Below are 19,110 nucleotides of genomic sequence, written 5' to 3' on the forward strand. Positions count from 1 at the left end.
TGTATGTTAATGTGTGCACGAACTCAAGTTTGTATTTTAAAAGGATTTGTATTTGAATACAACCCTATATATATCACTTTTAGTTAATATGTTTTTATATTTACAAAATAAAACTAATTATATATATCAAATTCTAAAACATAAATTCTTAATTTTTAATTCTCACTTTCTCATCTCTCTATTTTCCTCCTAGCGGAGTAGCAAACTCATCCTCTTAGCAGAGTAGCGTCTCTTCCTATTTTGCTCCTAGCAGAGTAGCAAACTCACCCTTGGAAAGTTACCTTTTGTGCAAACAAAGAATGGGAATGCCAGTCCCCAGTCCATGCACAGTGGTTGCACTCTGGGTAAAATAAAATCAGTGAATGAAACTATTCTCTGAGCACTATTTACAGACTATGACAAGTTATAGACAAAATTGGGGTGGTAACCCTTGCTACAAAACAACACATCCATACAAGTTTGTATATGATATGATCTACCACCACTAAAACACTACTACTTCGTTCAACCTTTAGATGAAAACACTTGAATGGTTATGGCTGGATAGAACTACAGCTGCTGATTCATGGCCTGGATTTGCTTTTCTGCATCAGCTAGAACCTTGGTTTTCTAGGACCCTCGATGTGGAATTGATGTTAATCGTACCAAATTCTTTAGAGGTATAGCCAATCAACTGACAGGACTAAGATGCTCGGCCCTCTCCACGTGGCATTTTCTTGGACACATCTGCATACAAACAAATATATTAGAATGGAGCCTAAAAGTGAATGAGATTAGACTCGCAAGTGATTCAAAAAGCAATCTGCCCTTACTCGGGCAACTATAAAGGACACACATGGGGGGAGGGGAAGGGAGATAAGAGAGAGAGAGCATACGGTCTTCTACGTCCTTCAACTGATAGTAGTGAGGAGCTATTTCTACCAACCATTCAGGCTTTAGTTCAGTAACCTGTAATTCAAGTATCAACTACTTAAGCTCGGCTGTTGAGAAGAGAAAATAATTTTGTTAGCAAGGGAGCAGGTGGGGGATATATACCTGCCGCATGTACTCTTTGCTCGTCAAAACCAGCTCATGGTAGACAACCCATCTAGGAAGAACCTATAAACATAATTGTAGATCAATACTTGTCAACTTGAAATATGGAAGATTACAACACAGTTGTTTTCAAGGAAGTCAGAAGCTTGAATTTTACATAATAATAATAATAATAAAGAGGATTTTGTATCAATCAATATTAAGCCTACAAGAAATATTATGCATTTGTCCACTTATGCTACATTTAGAAATTGCATTGCAATTAGTATAGGGGAAACCAAAACACTTTATACAAATTTTAGAAATTCCTAAAGTCCTTCCCAATAACATTGCAGCATCCATATAATTATGTTGTGAAAACTATGAATAATTGAAGAGAAATCCACAATTAAATAGAGTTTACCTGTGCTAGGCCCGAGCTTGGATGGATATGAACAGTCTGGGGATGCTTAACAGTTCGATAAGATCCATTCTTTTGCAGCTTTGCTGAGTGAGGAAAGAACCCAGATGTTATACACTTCTTTATAGGTTCTAGATCATTGAGATTTGAAGTCAACTCAATTTCTACTCTTTCTAAAAGGCCCTCCAATTGGTCTCTGATATCTCTAGCTCTCTTCATGCTTCTGACCTGGATATGAACCAAGAATATAATTTGAGGAAGAAAACACAAGTGTGGGAGGAAAAGAGAGAATGATAGAATCATGTTTTGAGACAACTAGCTCCTTTCCAAATCAAGCCTTGACTTATCCAAATCAAGCCTTGACTCATTTCAGAAAAGCTATACCATTAACTTCTTATAATTTACAGTGGGTTCATGCAGCTTGATAGTGGTCAACTGCTAGCTGGTAGACTTGAGACCAATATCAAATTCTGTCATGTCAACAAATGGATTTTATGGAGAATTTTTTTGGGCATTCTCTATAGAGACATGCTGTATCATGCATAGATACAGTGGAAACAGAACAAGGTCTCACCACAGATATAGCTCTTATAGAATTTTACGGCCAAAATAGAACTGAGACGATACTAAAAATTGAAACTATACCTGTATGTAGTTCTCATAGCACCATTGGGTTGAAAAGTTAGTTTCCTTCCATGAATTATAAACCTACAAGACCATGGTAAAAGCAAATAAGTAACTCAAGTTAAAATAAAAATTAAAAAAAGATGTCAATCTACTAAAAGAATTATCTATTATAGTCTAGTGGAGCCCAACTAGATTGAGATTAAGGCTTAATCAAGTTTAGTCGAAAATATGAATATCAGTTTTCAACATTTTATGCATAAAAGGGGAGTACATTAGGACAAGATTTTCCCCTAGATATTAACAGAGAAGGGGGGAGGGGGTGGAGGGGGGAGGGGGGAGGGGGGTGTGGAAGTGACCATGCCACGCTAAGTCTCTAACTACTTTCCTTCCACAGTTCTGTTTTCACCTATTTCTCTGTGTATTATTTAGCATATTTGCATCATTCTCCAGTTGCATTTTACAGGGAACACTGTAAAATAGAACAGGTATTTTCCTCTTAGTTCAAGGCTAGGTAAACACTTCATGTATTAAGTCTTTTTTATTTGCCTGAAAATCTGAAATATCAAAGTCAAGCAACTACACCTTTATACTGTAAAAACTAAAAGAAAGGTTAACTAGTACAAGTAAGAATGACAGAACAATATAGCTTTAAGATAAAAACAAAAGGTGGCATTGAGATATTAGGCCCTCTGCAATAGCCTATAGCTAACCTTCATAAGTGCAAGATGATCTCCAACATTGCCCATATGGAAATTCAACCGTGCATTGTCAGCATGGACTTGTTTGTCCTTTGGGCGATAGAAGATTGAATTTCCAATAGAAAGCATTGCTGCAATAGTTATGATCTCATCAGAGCATTTATACTTCTCAGAAGCAACAATCATCTTGGAGAGCATGGGGTCAAGAGGGAACTCTGCCATTCTTCTGCCAACTTTAGTCAGCTCCCCAAGCTTATTAAGAGCACTTAGAGCAAAAAGCAATTCAAGTGCTTTCAATAGAGCTTCAGCAGGTGGTGGGTCCATAAAATCAAAGTTTAGCAAGTCATGAATGCCAAGGCTCTTGAGAGAAAGCACTACATTTGCAAGGTTGGTCCTCTGAATTTCTGGAACTGTATTATCTTCCAAATCATTGTAGTAGTTATAAGCAGTGTACAACCGATAGCACTTTCCAGGTCCTGTTCGTCCAGAACGACCTGCCCGTTGGTTAGCAGATGCCTTTGAAACAGGAGTGATAAGTAATGACTCCATGCCAGTACGAGGGTTATAAGACTTCATCTTACAAAATCCAGGATCAATAACATATTTGATTCCATCAATTGTCAATGAAGTTTCAGCAATATTTGTAGCAAGGACAACCTTCCGTGCTCTTTCAGGAGTAGGTTCAAAAATTTTGGCTTGGAGCTCAGTTGGCAGGTTAGCATATATTGGGCAGATTATTAGCTCTGCTATTTTTGTTCCCAGGCCCTTGACCCTATGCTTAATAATCTCCTCGGCTGTCTCGATCTCCTCCTGTCCAGTTAAAAAAACTAATATATCACCATCACCAGGGGGTTGCGTCACATGGATCTGTAGGGCAGTGACAATTGCTGCATCCAAGTAATCAGCCTCTGGTGCTTTAGTATAGTGTATCTCAACAGGAAACCGCCTTCCAGGTATTTTAAAAATGGGCGCAGAATCAAAATAGTCACTGAACTTCTCCGCATCAAGAGTAGCACTTGATATTAGAAGCTTGAGGTCAGGACGGAAACGAGAAATATCCTACAATAAGGAAATGATTCTTTAGGCAATAACAATAACAGAAATAGAAACAATAACAATAACAATAATAACCACAATCTGAACAGAGGAACAGACGGAACAAGAGATGTCCACTGGTGAAGAATTATATCCTAGACACCAAATGCAGAGAGTGAGGTAACCCGGGGGATTGAGTATCAATTTCACAAATAATGCAGTGTAAATGCATGGACTCCATTGAGTAAATTTTGTTTCAGCAGAAAGAAAGTCAGTTTAATCATATACTTAGACAGCAGCAGTTCTGGCTGTCTCTCATTGCATTTGCACGTGACAATGCATTAGACTCACCCTGGTGCTATGACATACTTCACTCAAGAACTGTGTGTGCACTAGGAATCTAAGGATAGAGGGTATTACTTGCCTTAACCAAGCCAAACAGGATATCAGTTGATAATGTTCTTTCATGGGCCTCATCCACCATGATCACACTGTAAATTACATAAGATCATGTGTTAGAAAGAAACAATCTGAATTAGAGGGAATCATGCAGTACAAAGAAACAACGGCATAATTACTATTGACAAGTGACAAAGAACACACCTGTAACTTGCCAAATCAGGTTCCCCAAGAAACTCACGCAATAGCATCCCATCTGTCATATATTTTAGAAGGGTTTTCTCAGAAGTGCAATCTTCAAACCGGATTGAATAACCAACCTGGAAGCAGACATAAAATAAGTAATTACAAGTTAACAGTTTCTCAAGCAGGTTGGCTTGATATTGAAAATCAATCCATAATCAGGTCTCTTTTCTAGTGTAACACATCATTTTAGATACACAAGTGCAAAACTGCCATGCAACTGAAAAATCAATCAAGCTAATCTGAAAAACCTGTTAAAGGAACTTGGAATAAGCCAGGATCAACATCACACAATTAGACATAAAGACAAGGTAACACTCCCAGCAAAAGAATTAAATCAATAAGGAAATCTGTCAGGTAGATTTGGTTACAGATTTTTTTATTTCTTCAGCTATGTAGCAAATTGTCAATCAATGAGAAAGGTTCATTAAACAAAGAGCAAACTAAGAGACAGACTAGAGTATACTCAAAGCATTACCTCATGCCCAAGTTTGACTCCCATTTCTTGGGAAACACGGGCAGCAACACTCATGGCAGCAACTCGGCGAGGCTGGGTGCATCCTACCTGAGACATTGGTAAGAGTTCAGAATATAGGAAATACTTTTGCAAAGCAAAGGGATTACAGATTCTACTTTGAGTAATAATCTTCATAGTTATGTATGTTGACCTCTGGTCATCCAACATCACATTGAAGGATTTTATAACAAAGATAAAAGCATATACAGTCATAACCTGATTGGTTTATAAAGGGAAAAGAATTACCATTCCACGTTTGGTGTACCCCGCCTCATGCAAATATTGAGGTATCTGAGTTGTCTTCCCAGAACCTGTTTCTCCAACAATGACTAGGACCTACAAAACCAATCAAGATCAGTCTACATACAGCTGATATCCAATAGGAAGGTAACAGCATGAGGTAATTACTACGAATCTTGTATTATTAGAAGCATGATCAACAGAAAGGGCATCAACCAACCTGATGATCATTTATAGCCTGGAGCAACTCATCCCTATATGGGTAGATGGGGAGAGTTTTCCTGTCTGCCTGAGAAAATAAAACCAGGAAAGTCACAACAGATCATGATGAGTTGCAAAATAAGAGAAGCTGAGATTGAAAATTTCAGACTAAGTTTTTCTTGCAGAACAGTAGATTATGTATCAACACCTGTAGTTTCTCAAATGCTGATTTAGCCACAGATGCTTCTAGTTCATCAACAGCAGATTCTTGATCAACCTGCATAGAGAAGGATAATAGAGGTTAAGATGAAAAGTGGAACAGGACAACTCTTAATTGACAATTGACAAGTAAATGGGCATACATTAACACCCTCCATAACTGCTGCTTTTATGAAATCTATCTGGTCTTCAAACACAAATCTGAGAAAAATCAGTATTAAGGAAAGAAAATTAGGTTGGATGAACAATGCTTAAGTTCGTAAGTTGCAACTTTGAGACAGTAAGACAAAAACTGAGAATATTGACGACAACAACATATTTCTCCCGCAAAGTTACAAGTGTATTTCTATAACTTACTGGTAATCTTCGGAGTTTGCCTTTCTGTCTTTTGAACCAAATTTGAGTGTAGCCTTGGCTGTATTAGAATGACTCTTGTTTCAGTAAATGAAATTTCAAAGGTTATGAAATCAATGTACAGGGTAAAATGCTATAACAGTAAAATTAGAGTTTACAGATTTGGTGATCCTCCCATGCTTCTTGTTCAGCAAATGGGTTCATCTTATCATTAGCCTCAGGATCCCTAGAGGAAAAAGAAAAACACAAGCATGAAAATCTGCTGACTAACAAAGTTTCTTCGCAAGAAGTGAAATATATTTTTGTATGTAAGCCAATTTGCTGTGAGAATGAGGCTGCATCCTATAGTGAGTAGTGACCTGTAGCGTTGCAATGCGACGGCAAACCTCTTCTCTTGATTTATACCACCTTCAACATCATAAGCATCAGGCATCCTATACTGTATACCAAAAATCAATGCATCAAACCATAAGACCGCAAGGAAATAACTTCAATTTCTATAGCATTTCCAGATCAAATTCCCCAGTGAACCACTGCAAGGTTATTGTATAATCTCATTTTGCTATTCTGGGTGAATTAGGGGACAGGTCAAGATTGGGCAATTCAATTGTGAATTTTGCATTTTTGCGACTAAAAAAATTGTTGAATGCGCCTAAAACGATAAAATTATTTGGAATATGATAATGGTGATACTAAGTTCAGAAAACAAATACTCCATAACAAAAAAGAAAACATAATACTCCGTAATACAATACAAACTAAAGAAAGACTGCTATGAATCAACAATTACCTCATTTGTATTATCATCCTCCTCAGTCCGCTTCTTAATTAGATCATATAACTCTTTCTTGTATCTACCAAAAAAAAAAAATCAAAATATTTTCCAGGATGAAAAATTATAGACGAGAGTGAATTCACAATTACAGACATTATAAATTTAGTAATTTATAGACAGAAGAGAGTGAATTCATAATTTAGGACACTTGTAAAGGTTAAAACCTATAGAAAGCATAATAGAACAGAATTTCATGGAATATCATGTAAGCTCAGAAGTCACTAAATATATAAGCAGTAATCCAATTGATTACCTCATCTCCTTATATTCTGCTTCAGTTAACTTCACTCCATTAAATAAGTATTGCTCATCTTCTATCTCATCCCGGAGTTCTTCTAATTTCTTTTGCTCTCTTTTCTTTAAATATTCTTGCCGTGAGACTTTCCTGGAAAGAACATTAGATCATATAAATCAAAATTTTCATTGTTTATGTTCAAAATACTGTACCAAAAAAGGTTAGGTTGGTCTTTTCAAGGCTTTAAGCATATAGGATCATATATTTCAATTTGGTTTCCTCTTTGTGTGTCCACAAACTCACCTTAATATTAGGAAAAAGGGAAAGAGGTGCCATCTCTGAAATAATCATCATTATACATTTACTATGTATTTGTTTTCAACATCAAGAAGATACATCTCAAAAATAGTGCAATACAAAAAAAGCAGTCATCTCCTCTGGCAGGTTTGGCATTTTCCTTTACCAACCAACCTTGCACAAATATTTACATTTCAAATCATAAACAGATGATAGCATCTCAAAAATGCTGCAATAGAAGTATAGAACACTGAACACAAGCAGGCATCTCTTCTCCCAGTTATGGTAATGGATTTACCTACCCCAATAAAGGTCCTACCTAAAGTCTTAGTCTTACAAAATAAAACAGTGAAATGGATATAAAACGTAATAAGTGTTACTAAATTGTAGCACAACAGCATCAAAGAAGATCCAAATATGTGATAACAGGAAATGAAAAAAATAATGTGCCCGCATTATACAATATATATATATATATATACACACACACACACACCATGTGTGTATGTGTATGTCACAAACCTCAAAGTTCCAATCTCATCTCGCTCCAAAGCATCAGATCTCCTAATTGCCTCCTCTGTTGTGCATGGAAGAGAGCAAGTAAATTATAAATAAAAAATGTTCTACCTCAACTCTTGTTATGGGAATTAATGAATTGAACAAGCTATTACCTTCCTCCTTTCTTGATAACTTTGGCTCAGTCAACTGTGGTGAAGTATCACAATGCATACATAATAAAAACAGATTAGTTATGGAGAAGCCACGCATACAAGAAAAATTGAAAGAACATAAAAAGAATCACACACTTTTTTTGTTGCTGCCGCATCCCTTTCCCTTATATGCCTCTCCAACTCCTCCCTCTCTCTTTGGTCACGCAGCCTTTCTTCTTCCGACTATGCAAACAAAATGCAAACAGGACAAGCAATCAAAGGACATAACAAAAAAGTATTAGAAGAAGTAATTTTATGAAAGCAAACACTGCTACACCGATTCAAGTACAGAGTGAACTACATCTGTCAGAAAGGTGGCAAAAACAATGGACATTAGTTTATGGAATCACAAAATATATAAGTACCTCAGAACTATCAGCACCATCATCATCTTCTTCAGAAGTTCGTCTCCTGACTCGTCTTTCCTGTTCGGCTTCCTTAATTTTCTGCAACATCACATTCAGTCAAAACAAAGTAAGATGTTAATATAAGAGCCACCAAAGTAACAGCTTACCATAATAAAGAAAACCAAATTCTATCACAAAGAATATAAACACTATGCCTCTTCATCTTCATCTTCATCAGCATCAGTTTCAGCCCTCCTCCTAAATCTCTTGCCATGACCCTCCTCTCTCCTAGTTTGTGAAGACACAGGACCAGCATTACTGCCAGCAGTACCACTAACATCACCATCACCATCCTCATCATCATCATCCAGAAGTGCATAGGTCTTTTGCTTCCTTGCAAGCATCGCTGCCTCCCTTTCTTGCCGCTGATATAGCTGGAAATGAATCCAAGAACAAATTAGAAAAGACTTTTCAGATTGATTCATGAGATACCTTTCTTTGCACTTTTATACATCACATCAGCAAAAACAAAAACAAAGAGCAGAAAAAGAAACTCACATTAGGCCCTGCAGCCTTGTGCTCAACTCTAGAAAAAATCTCTAGTGCAAAAGCCTGTGTTTTGTGGTTAGATGATACTCCCACTTCAATAAGCTTGCTCACAAGCTCGTTAGGAGAGGAAGCATTCTTGGCTACAGCAAAGATTAAACAAAAGAAGAAAAAACATAATAATAATACTGCATATCATACTTTAACCTCAGACAATTATATTCAAACTCTCCCACATTCTTATTCCATATATAATATCAAATTCAATCAAATTACTTTACTAACTAATATGGAAAGGAGTTACTTACCTAAACCAATCACATAACTAACAAGTGTACTTTGGGAGTAGCCCAAAAGTGACATCAAATTATCAGATACCCAATTTTTCAAATCACTTCCCATTTCACTGCAAAGGCAAATTTTTAATTAAAATATATTAGTTTTGAACAAAATTTGGCAGTTTGAAGTTCAGTTTGATTGATGTTGACTGTTGGACACATTACCTTCTATCGTCTGTTGAGGTTACAGCAAAGCAAAACTTTTAGAAAGGGTACTCCTTCAACTCTCTGGATCCAGCTTCAAGATGCTGGAATAAGCAACAAGAAACATAATACTGTTAACTCTACCTTCGAAAGCATAAGCTTAATAATAATAATAATAATAATAATAATAATAATAATAATAATAATAATAATAATAATAATAATAATAATAATAATATACTATTAATTCCTCCTTCCAAGAAAAATAAATAAGTAAATAAACCCTAAAAACAAGAAAGAAGAAAAAAAAGGAGGACGGCGACAGCGGACTGGCGCGGAGACCTGGCGGACAGCGGCTCCGGGGTGTGAGTGCCGGCGGGCGGCTGACTGGCTGGAAGCGATGAACGCCTGAACGGAAGCGGGGGAAGTGGGGAAATCTGCAATGGAAGCTTGGAACTGGCGCCTGGCAAGGAGCGAAATTTGTTTGTAATTTTTAGATTTTAGATTTTAGATTAGACGTGCGACTTTTGTTTTTAGTCAATTTTTTAAAATGGGAAATATTATTTTGATTCTTTAAGTTTTATTTCTTCACTCCAAATTTTGGTAATCTCATAACCTCTTAATATAGGAGAGTCACTATGCAGCATTTGAGTGTAAGGTGCTTGGCAAACAACTTACTATTTACTATTACATTAAAAAAAAAAAAAAAAAGTGAGAGAGTATATAGATTAGGAATTCATATAATAAAACTCTATCTAATAAATTTTCAATAGATTGAGGAACTATATATAAACATATACTACATTGTAAAAGCATCTCCAAAAAGACAGCAAAATGACAAAAAATCAATGTCATCTCGCCATCATGTCATCTCACCATTTTTTTTAGCTCCAATGTGCGCCATCAAAATGGCAAAACGCCAAATAATTTGGCATGATGAATAGTGTCGCGTCATATATGGCACGGCACTGTTCATTCACGACAAATTAAAGATGGTGAAGAAATGTGACATTTTGCCCTTGTTCTTTTATAATTTCAATTTTATCATTATTTATTTTATATATAATTTATTATTTATTATTTTGTTGAATATATATATCTAAAGTTAATATTTTTAAATATAAATTATACCATTTTAAAGATCTTACGATCAAAACAATACTAATATTGAATATATATTAATTAACATTTCAAATAAATCAAACATAAGTATAACATAATAAAAAATAAAATACATACGACATAATATTGATATTAGAAGATACAACACAATTTTGAAAAATAAAATAAAATAAATAATTTCTTAGTCCACTCCCACTTTTGAACGATATAGTAATTACGATAATTAAATGTACTAGATATTTTAATGAAATAAGCTTTTATTCTCAACAAAATATGTATTATATTTTGAAACCCAATATGTACTATATGTTTTATACTATATTATTATATTACTATTATTATTACTAATATATTGTGGAATAAACTAAATTTTCAAAAATATTAAATCTGATTTTTAAAATAATCAATGTTAGGAAAAATAATAATGTTAATACAAATTATTATTTACATCACAAGTTATATTTTATATTAAATTAATTAAATTAGAATTAAATTATATTAAATTCGAACTACTAATTGAGATATCAACTTATTTTAATGTATAAATTTGGTGTTTTGGTGTAAATGAGTTGGAGATGAAAAAAAAAATATGTGATAATATGTTGAGAATATTCATTTTGATGTGATTTTTGAGATCCATTTGGAAAGTAGGAAATGACTTATGGAAAATGAGTAATTTTTCAGAAAACATTTTCCTTTCCCGCGTTTGGTTGCATTTTGGAAAACTTTGTGTAATGGTGTGTTTAGTTTATTTTCTGCAAAAAATGAGTAGAATTGTATGTTTAAATATTTTGGCAAAAAAAATGACTTTCCCCCAAATTTTGGCGGAAGTCATTTTCCGCCCAAATGGCTTCGTTTTCCACAGTCAATGAAAAATGTTTTCCGTTGACTGGATTTTCCTGTTGCATTCAAACACTGAAAACTCGGAAAATATATTCTAGAAGTCATTTTTCGGGTTTTTAAAAGGACTCTTAGTGGAAAAAAATTGGTGCTTTGGTGTAATGTGGGTTGGAGATGGTCTAATAGAGTCAGTAGTATCAAATTGGTCTCAACTATTGATTTTGTATCAGATTTGATCCTTCGTCAGTTTGGTTGTGAACTGATTGTTTCTTTTGAGGGCAAAATTTGACTTTCACTATGATCGTCATAGATACTATTGCAAAGATGCAAATACATATTAGATCTTACCCCTATCTCGATCGATTATTATGAGTTAAACAACGTCATGAACCCGTGGTTGATCACTTTTATATATTTTTTAGTACTACTGACACGGTCACAATGTAGTATCTGTTTATAACTACTTTCTCAACATACTGAAACACAAACCGTCAATATTACTCCCTCAAATTAAAGTAGGATGAGGATAAGAACTGCGAATTGAGATCAATCTCATGGCTTAAATTCATTTATTCATACTCAGAAGATAAAAAATGCCTAGTCTTTTTAGATTTCAACATGTCTTAAATGGAGGTGTGATCGGCGCGATGAATGTTTGTATTAAAATAATAATCGTAGATAAAAATTGACATTAAAATAATAATTGTAGATGAAAATTAATAGAAATTAAATATATAGACTAAAATTATTATTTTACTAATACTCGTGAAATCAAAATTAGTATTTTCTTAATTGCTATTCCCTTGACCAAAATGTTAAGTATAACTTAATAAATTTATTTATGCAATTAAAAATATTTATTAATAAATTAATTCTGTTAACCTTTTACTAAAAACATTATTCCGTATTTATAAACACTTCTCAAAGGAGGCTAAAAGGGATCTCTCTTTCTCTCTGTTCATCTTTGCATAGCGAATCGCAGAGGGTCTCTGCCTGTACTTCGATTCTTTTCGATCTTGGTTTATGAGGTAAGAATTATTAATCTCATCGACTAAATTTGTTTTCCTGGATTTGTATTTTGATTTGGTATTCGATTTTTTGGCTTAAAATAAAAAGAAAAAAAAAAACAAAGTTTCCAGCTTTAGGATCTAGGATCTGGTTCTTTCCGCCAGAAATCTGGGTTTCGTTAAAGGGTTAAGCTTTTGATGTCTTTTGGTTAGGTGAGCTTTTGATGTTGGCGAGAAATATGTATTTTTCAATTATAAATGTTTTTTCGTTGAAAATACCTGCTTTTAATTTCTTATACTAAAATAAAATTTTCAAATATGCATCGGATTAGTTATTTTCTCTTTGATTGGATTGTTTCTTAGTGTAGGTTGCTTGTAAGAATTATATATGTACATAGATTAGTACATATACATTAACTTTTAGTTAGATTTGAATTTCTGTTTACTTGGAAAGTTTGATTGGTAGGTTAAGAGTGTTTCTGTTTATTATTATTATTATTATATATTATATATTATTATTATTATTATTATTATTATTTTCTTAATGAATTTGATTAAAGTTATTGCATTGCCTTGTGCCATAAAATAGCATTTGGTGTGTTTATCAGCTGCAAAGGGTGCATTGATATCAAGCTGTTTTTTCCCATTGTCTTGCTGTGACAATTTAATCTATGCAACTAACTCTTGTTTGTTTTGGATGATGCAGCTCGAAGGAGAAACCCACTCTAGGGTAAGTATTTGTCATTTTCAAGTTTTACTTTGTCATATAAGTGGTACTATTACTACTATTGACAATTATTAAGGAACCTATGACAATTGCTATTACTACTATTGACAATTATTATGGTACCTATGGGTTGTTCCATGCCATCATGGTGATGTTGCAAAATTCTGTTCCCTTATTACTACTATGTAATAGCTAATAGTTTCATTGAAATTGCAGTGGCACGCGGATTAAGACCCGCAAACGGAATATTGCAGCGCCGCTGGACCCTGCAGCATTTGCGGATGCAGTGGTCCAGATCTATTTGGATAATGCTGGTGATCTGGTATTTGGAACTATTATCCTTTTTTTTTTTCTTCTTCGTGGCTTTTGCTATGATTTTTGTGTTACAGGTTATATCTTTGGAGTTCCAACAATCACGTTCCCTATATAGGCATTGGGTTTTGTATTTACAAATGTTCTATTTTTTGCAGGAACTCGTTGCTAAGAGCATTGAGTCATCAGAACTTAACTTCTCTAGATACGGTGACACTTTTTTTGAGGTACAGTGTTTATCCTGAACATGAGTTTCTTTTAATTACACACCAGCCAAAAACTTTTGAGCATTACTGTTTGAATCTGTCCTTAAAAATTTAAAGGATCATGTTAGTTCTCTAACATGCAACTCTTGTGCCTGTGTTTGTGTCACTGTGTGACTTTTCACTCTTGCATTGATCATTATACTTTGTAGGCTAGTCAGTGTCACTTTCCTTTTCTGACACTGTATCACTGTGATCTGATATGGGCATGTGGTATTTTTGCAGGTTGTATTCACAGGAGGTCGTACTCAACCTGGAACAGTTAAACCGGATGAGGGGGAGCGCCACCCTTACTCTGTAATTGAGTGTCAGCCAGAGCGCGAATTCATTTTGCCATCTGTAATCTACGTGCAAAAGATCTTAAGGCGAAAGCCATTTCTTATAAAGAACCTTGAAAATGTTATGCGTAGACTATTGCAGTCGTTGGAACTTTTTGAGGAAAAGGAAAGGAAGAAGTTGGCTATTTTTACAGCCCTTGCCTTTTCTCAGAAATTGTCGGGTCTCCCACCAGAGACTGTGTTCCAACCATTGCTCAAAGATAACCTTGTTGCAAAAGGATTAGTTCTCTCATTCATCACAGACTTTTTCAAGGAATATTTGATTGAGAACAGTGTTGATGACTTGATCTCAATTTGTAAGCGGGGTAAAATGGAGGACAATCTTATGGAGTTCTTCCCATCAGCAAAAAGGACCCCTGAAGCTTTCTCCGAGCACTTCACGTAAGTACATGAGTTCAACCCGAAAAGGGTAGGAAATATGTATTTGTAACTATGGGAGTACATCTAAGTCTAAACCATGTTAATGGAACGAATGCACCATCTGATCACTTTCCTTTTACCACAGCAATGCTGGACTCTTGCCCTTGGTTGAATACAATGAGAAGAAGATTTTTGAGGTGAAACTCAAGGAAATGAAATCTGCATTAACAGCCCAGATATCTGACGAAGCTGATGTCTCTGAAGTCATAGATACTGTAAAACAGCATATTAAGGATGCTAAGCTACCTGATATTGTGGTTGTACGAATTCTGTGGGATGTCTTGATGGATGCTGTACAATGGTCTGGGAAAAACCAACAGCAGAATGCTAATTTAGCTCTGCGCCAGGTAATCTATAATTCATCTTCTTCTATCCTTTTTTGATTAGCCCTCCCTCCTTCTTTCCTTTCCAATAGGATTTTTGATTATGGTTCAGTTTGTGGAATCCCATGTAATATTATTTTGCCGTGTATTTTATGTTATTCTACTTGGAGTATTTAAATAAGAGTCTGGTGCGATTGTTACATATATTCCTTCCTGATGACTTGGTGAACTTTTTCTTGACCTATCCATACAATTTTTTTCTTATTCAGGTGAAAACATGGGCAAAACTGCTGAACGAGTTTTGTACTACTGGAAAGCTTGAACTGGAACTCATATACAAAGTTCAAGTCCAGTGTTACGAGGATACTAAGCTGATGAAGTTGTTCCCTGAAATTGTAAGGTCTCTTTATGACCAGGATGTACTTGCTGAAGATACTATTCTTCATTGGTTCCGCAAAGGAACAAACCCTAAGGGCAGGTAAGTTGAACTCTTTGGTCAGAGACTGTAAGTTATGATTTCATGATGTTATAAATTTTATACTTAGAAGGAGAAGATTCGTAGGATGGTAGGAGTTATGCATTCATTATCTTCCATTAATTATTGGAGCTGATTGGCTTCATAGTAACATAGTACCTTTGTATGTTTGCATTCATATTCCATAGCGCTAGGGTCTACAAGGGACTTTAACATACAAATATGGTAAAGGGAAGTTTTTGTTGATTTTCAACCTTAGGGCACAAATGATTATGAGCCCGGATGTGTACACTACTGATTATGATTACTGCTGGATAGGCAGTCACTGGATTGAACTTTCTTGATTACCATTCTTGAGTGATGAGGGAAACCCGCAGTTACTACCCGAGGGTGTGCATTGTGTAAACCCCGCCCGTGCCTTGTGATCCTAGCTGGCAAAGGACCATAAGGAGATAAACCAACCTAGGTTGCCCATAGCTCACAGGCTCAAACCAAGACGGCCAATAGGCTGCTCCCACTGGGAGTCAAACTTGTAATCCTGTGGAATGTGGATTACCATTCTTCATTCATCATTTGTCTGGTTTTTATGGATTCGACCTTTGAGATCGTAATTCTGGTGGTAGACCTTGTACTCACAGTCCTGCGTTTCTTATTCTGGCAGACAATCTTTTGTGAAGTCACTGGAGCCCTTTGTCAAGTGGCTCGAGGAGGCAGAGGAAGAGGACTAACTTTGTTGTGGTACTGGCGGGGTACTAGCTGCCTTAGTTGATGATTGTGTCATGTTAAATTATTGCACTTTATAGTATCAACTTATGCAATGTTGGTGTTGTTCCTGCGACAACTGTACGTTTTTATTTTTATTTTTCCCTTAAAACGTGTTCTCGAGCATCTGATGCTCTCGCCGAAACTAATATGAAACTGTTACTTTGCTTTGTTTCTGATGTTGTAACACTTTGTTGTACTCCACTACTCCCTGTGTGTTTGAAGTCACCCATAATATTCAGGCAATTGGGCATATGCAAAGTTTCCTTAAATTATTGTCTGTTGCTTTTCCTTCTCATAACTTCTGTATTTGTTGCAAGTATGTAAATGAGTTAAGTTGTTTGGGTTAGATTCGACTAATATTCGAATTTGATTTGGGTATCGTCAAGTCGAGTTTGATGTAAGTAATTTGAGACTTTGAATAATGGATCAAGCTGAATCTGAGTATCGTAATCCTAAGCCTATATACATGAGTGTGTGTGTGTTGTATGTATATGTATATATGATCAAACGAGAATCCTTTTTTTCATGGGAGCGAATCAATATGAATGCACACAATCATTCACATAAATGCACAAGAACTCTTCCAAGATAGATTGTGTGCATTGTGCAGTGGAATATGAAATTTTGTGCATTTATGTAGACCCTTGTTTGTATTTATGTAGTTCATATGTTCTCACGGGAGGACACACACATACACACATAGAGAGAGAGAGAGAGAACTTGAGCTTTGAACTTTTACTATCCAAACTTCCTTCGATTTGATTACACTTCTAGTTACAAGCACATATTATATGAGACAATATTGTCATTAGTAATGCTAACTACTAAAATTTTGAGAGATTTTCGATTTGTTATAATGGTGTGTAGTTATTCTATCTATACAAATATTGATTTTTCTATTGTTGTACATGCAATATCGATGAGTGTTTTACTTAGCTAGTTGAATAATCTAAAGTACGCATTTTATGTTCCATAAAAATTGAAAAAAGAAGAAGAAAAAGATAGATAAAATCGTTGATGAAGATAATAAAAAAGGGATAGCATCGTATCCGTACCCCAACACACAAATCTTCTGCTTCGTCTTTTTGTAATTAGAATATTAAATATATACCACGAAACGAAGAGGAAAAGAAACAAAAGCATTTTAGTGGAGCAGTTGAAAGAACATTTATAAAACTTGTACTTACTGTTGACCAACTCGATATTATATATGCTGCTTAATTTAATTATTATTTTCACATTTCACCAATCATTTTTATCATTAATTAATCAAATGTTTTTTCTTTGTCTATTTTTAAAAATATTTTCTTATTATTTTTAAATTTAATTTTTTAGTATGTAATAATATTTTTAATGTAATTTCTAAATATATCTTAGGAGCCTTATTTTAAAGATTGTGTTCATTTAAATTGGACTTTTGATAGCATTACATACTATTAAGCATGTTTGTAAATCAGCGGATCAAGTAGTCAATTTCTTGCTCGTGTGTCTAGTTTAAGCAATTGTTATTCTTTCCAACTTTCACCTCTAAACCAGTTGAGCTGTCCATGCGGACCTAAGCAATTGTTATACCAATAGTTATTATGTGGACAGTGGTCCACACAGCTACGCTCTAAAAATAATGTTGTTGTGTATTTTTTTTTTTTTATTTTTTACGTGACCCACTGCAACATATATTTCTATAACTCATGATGTACATTATTCTAAAGCATAATGTACATTATATTACTCCAGAAGTTTCATTATTCTAACACGTAATGTACATTATTCTAACACATAATGTACATTATTCTTACGCATAATATTTAACGACGTTGTTTTGGAACTGTGTGGATTTCGATCCATACAATAATTTGCTATTGTTATACCATGGACCCTGATTTAAAAATTATGTGTCTGCAGTTAATATATTATGTGCATTCAATTAATAAAGTATGTACTTGTAAATAAATTGAACGTACATAATATATTAACAGTTAACTATAGGCACATAATATGTTATATGCATATTATGTGCTTGCAGTTAACATATTATATGTTTGTAGTTAACCTATTATGTGTCTGTAGTTAACATATTATGTTCCTTTAATTTATTTACATGCATACAATTTGTTACCTATAGATACATAATATGTTAATTGTAGTCATATAATTTAAATGTTATTTTAGATTAGGGTCCACAATGCAAAATGCATCCTAGTTTATGGTATAATTTGCCTAGTTCAGGGATTTGGATTTCCTCTACTCCTGGATATGACATGTTTTTGAATTTTTGTTTGTTTGTTTGTTTGTTTTTTAAAAATTTAGGTGATCTCAATTTTATCAGACTAATTCTAAATTTATAAAATTTACTTTTAGAGTTATTACAGAGGTAAATTACGAATCACGCAATTAACTCACCAGTGAAAACAAAGTTGACAGACACGCATGTGAAGATGGATGGACCAAACCGCGGTGCTGTCTGTCTGTCTCCGACCTTTATCTAAATCTTAGGTTAGACCCACTTCAATTCTTCCATAAGGATTGTCTGATTTATGTACACACAATTTTTAAAAATATTATATAAAATATATATATTTTTTTAAAGACGTGGAATTGTGGTTGGATATTGATGTCGAAACAATCATGTAACTATATATATATTTTTTTTTTGAAAGTTAACTATATTTGATTATACTAAATAATATCATAATTGATTTCATCAATATATGCTTTGAGAGAGTAATACATTGCTCCAACTAATTTTTGAACAACTTTAATTTTTAAATAATTTGTTGTTGGATTGATAAAAATGGAAGCTTTAAGCTTTCTAGTGCATAAAGGGGAGAAGTTTATAGAAGAAAGGGGGGATTTTTCAGAGCAGAAATAGTGGAAAAATATATGGAGAAATATAGAGAAAAATAATACAATACATAACATCAAATAATTAAGGTTGTGCATAATTAAATAGTTGCTTTAATTACCCATGCATGAGATTGTGGGTGAAATGACATGTCTCTTCTAATTTAACTAGATGTTTTAAGAGAGTGTGACCACCTGAGCTCTTTTATCCTGACATGAACAGGATTTTGATATGATGCGTAGTCCTGATCGAATTG

General features: G+C 34.4%; 2 protein-coding genes across 5 annotated transcripts; one reads left to right on the plus strand and one right to left on the minus strand.

Moving 5' to 3' along the window:
* Positions 1-290: 290 nt before the first annotated feature.
* LOC109149739 (pre-mRNA-splicing factor ATP-dependent RNA helicase DEAH1-like) lies at positions 291-9,933 on the minus strand. Of its 4 annotated transcripts, none has more exons than XM_019297689.1 (27): positions 9,763-9,933; positions 9,442-9,524; positions 9,247-9,344; positions 8,951-9,081; positions 8,608-8,826; positions 8,411-8,491; positions 8,142-8,228; positions 8,007-8,040; positions 7,858-7,912; positions 7,057-7,188; positions 6,759-6,822; positions 6,328-6,407; positions 6,127-6,194; positions 5,972-6,029; positions 5,758-5,815; positions 5,604-5,672; positions 5,415-5,483; positions 5,201-5,290; positions 4,916-5,002; positions 4,399-4,514; positions 4,220-4,286; positions 2,773-3,819; positions 2,081-2,143; positions 1,439-1,663; positions 1,036-1,098; positions 876-948; positions 291-726 (listed from the first exon to the last, which is right to left on the minus strand). In XM_019297689.1, exons 3-27 carry the CDS (start codon positions 9,338-9,340, stop codon positions 683-685), a joined length of 3,174 nt encoding a protein of 1,057 aa, XP_019153234.1. In that variant the 5' UTR covers positions 9,341-9,344; positions 9,442-9,524; positions 9,763-9,933; the 3' UTR covers positions 291-682. The 4 variants fall into 4 exon arrangements, with proteins under 4 accessions (XP_019153234.1, XP_019153235.1, XP_019153236.1 ...); XM_019297690.1 differs by having other exon boundaries at positions 9,744-9,933; XM_019297691.1 differs by lacking the exons at positions 8,951-9,081; positions 9,247-9,344; positions 9,442-9,524; positions 9,763-9,933 and having other exon boundaries at positions 8,560-8,694.
* Positions 9,934-12,285: 2,352 nt separating this feature from the next.
* LOC109149465 (basic leucine zipper and W2 domain-containing protein 2-like) lies at positions 12,286-16,262 on the plus strand. Its single transcript, XM_019297246.1, has 8 exons — positions 12,286-12,410; positions 13,096-13,119; positions 13,333-13,438; positions 13,587-13,655; positions 13,917-14,410; positions 14,535-14,796; positions 15,042-15,250; positions 15,909-16,262. The coding sequence occupies exons 1-8, from the start codon at positions 12,406-12,408 to the stop codon at positions 15,973-15,975; spliced, it is 1,236 nt and encodes a 411-aa protein (XP_019152791.1). The 5' UTR covers positions 12,286-12,405; the 3' UTR covers positions 15,976-16,262.
* The last annotated feature ends 2,848 nt before the right edge of the window (positions 16,263-19,110 follow it).

This window comes from Ipomoea nil, unplaced genomic scaffold, assembly GCF_001879475.1.
Source record: "Ipomoea nil cultivar Tokyo-kokei standard unplaced genomic scaffold, Asagao_1.1 scaffold2159, whole genome shotgun sequence".
NCBI classification, from domain to species: domain Eukaryota; kingdom Viridiplantae; phylum Streptophyta; class Magnoliopsida; order Solanales; family Convolvulaceae; genus Ipomoea; species Ipomoea nil.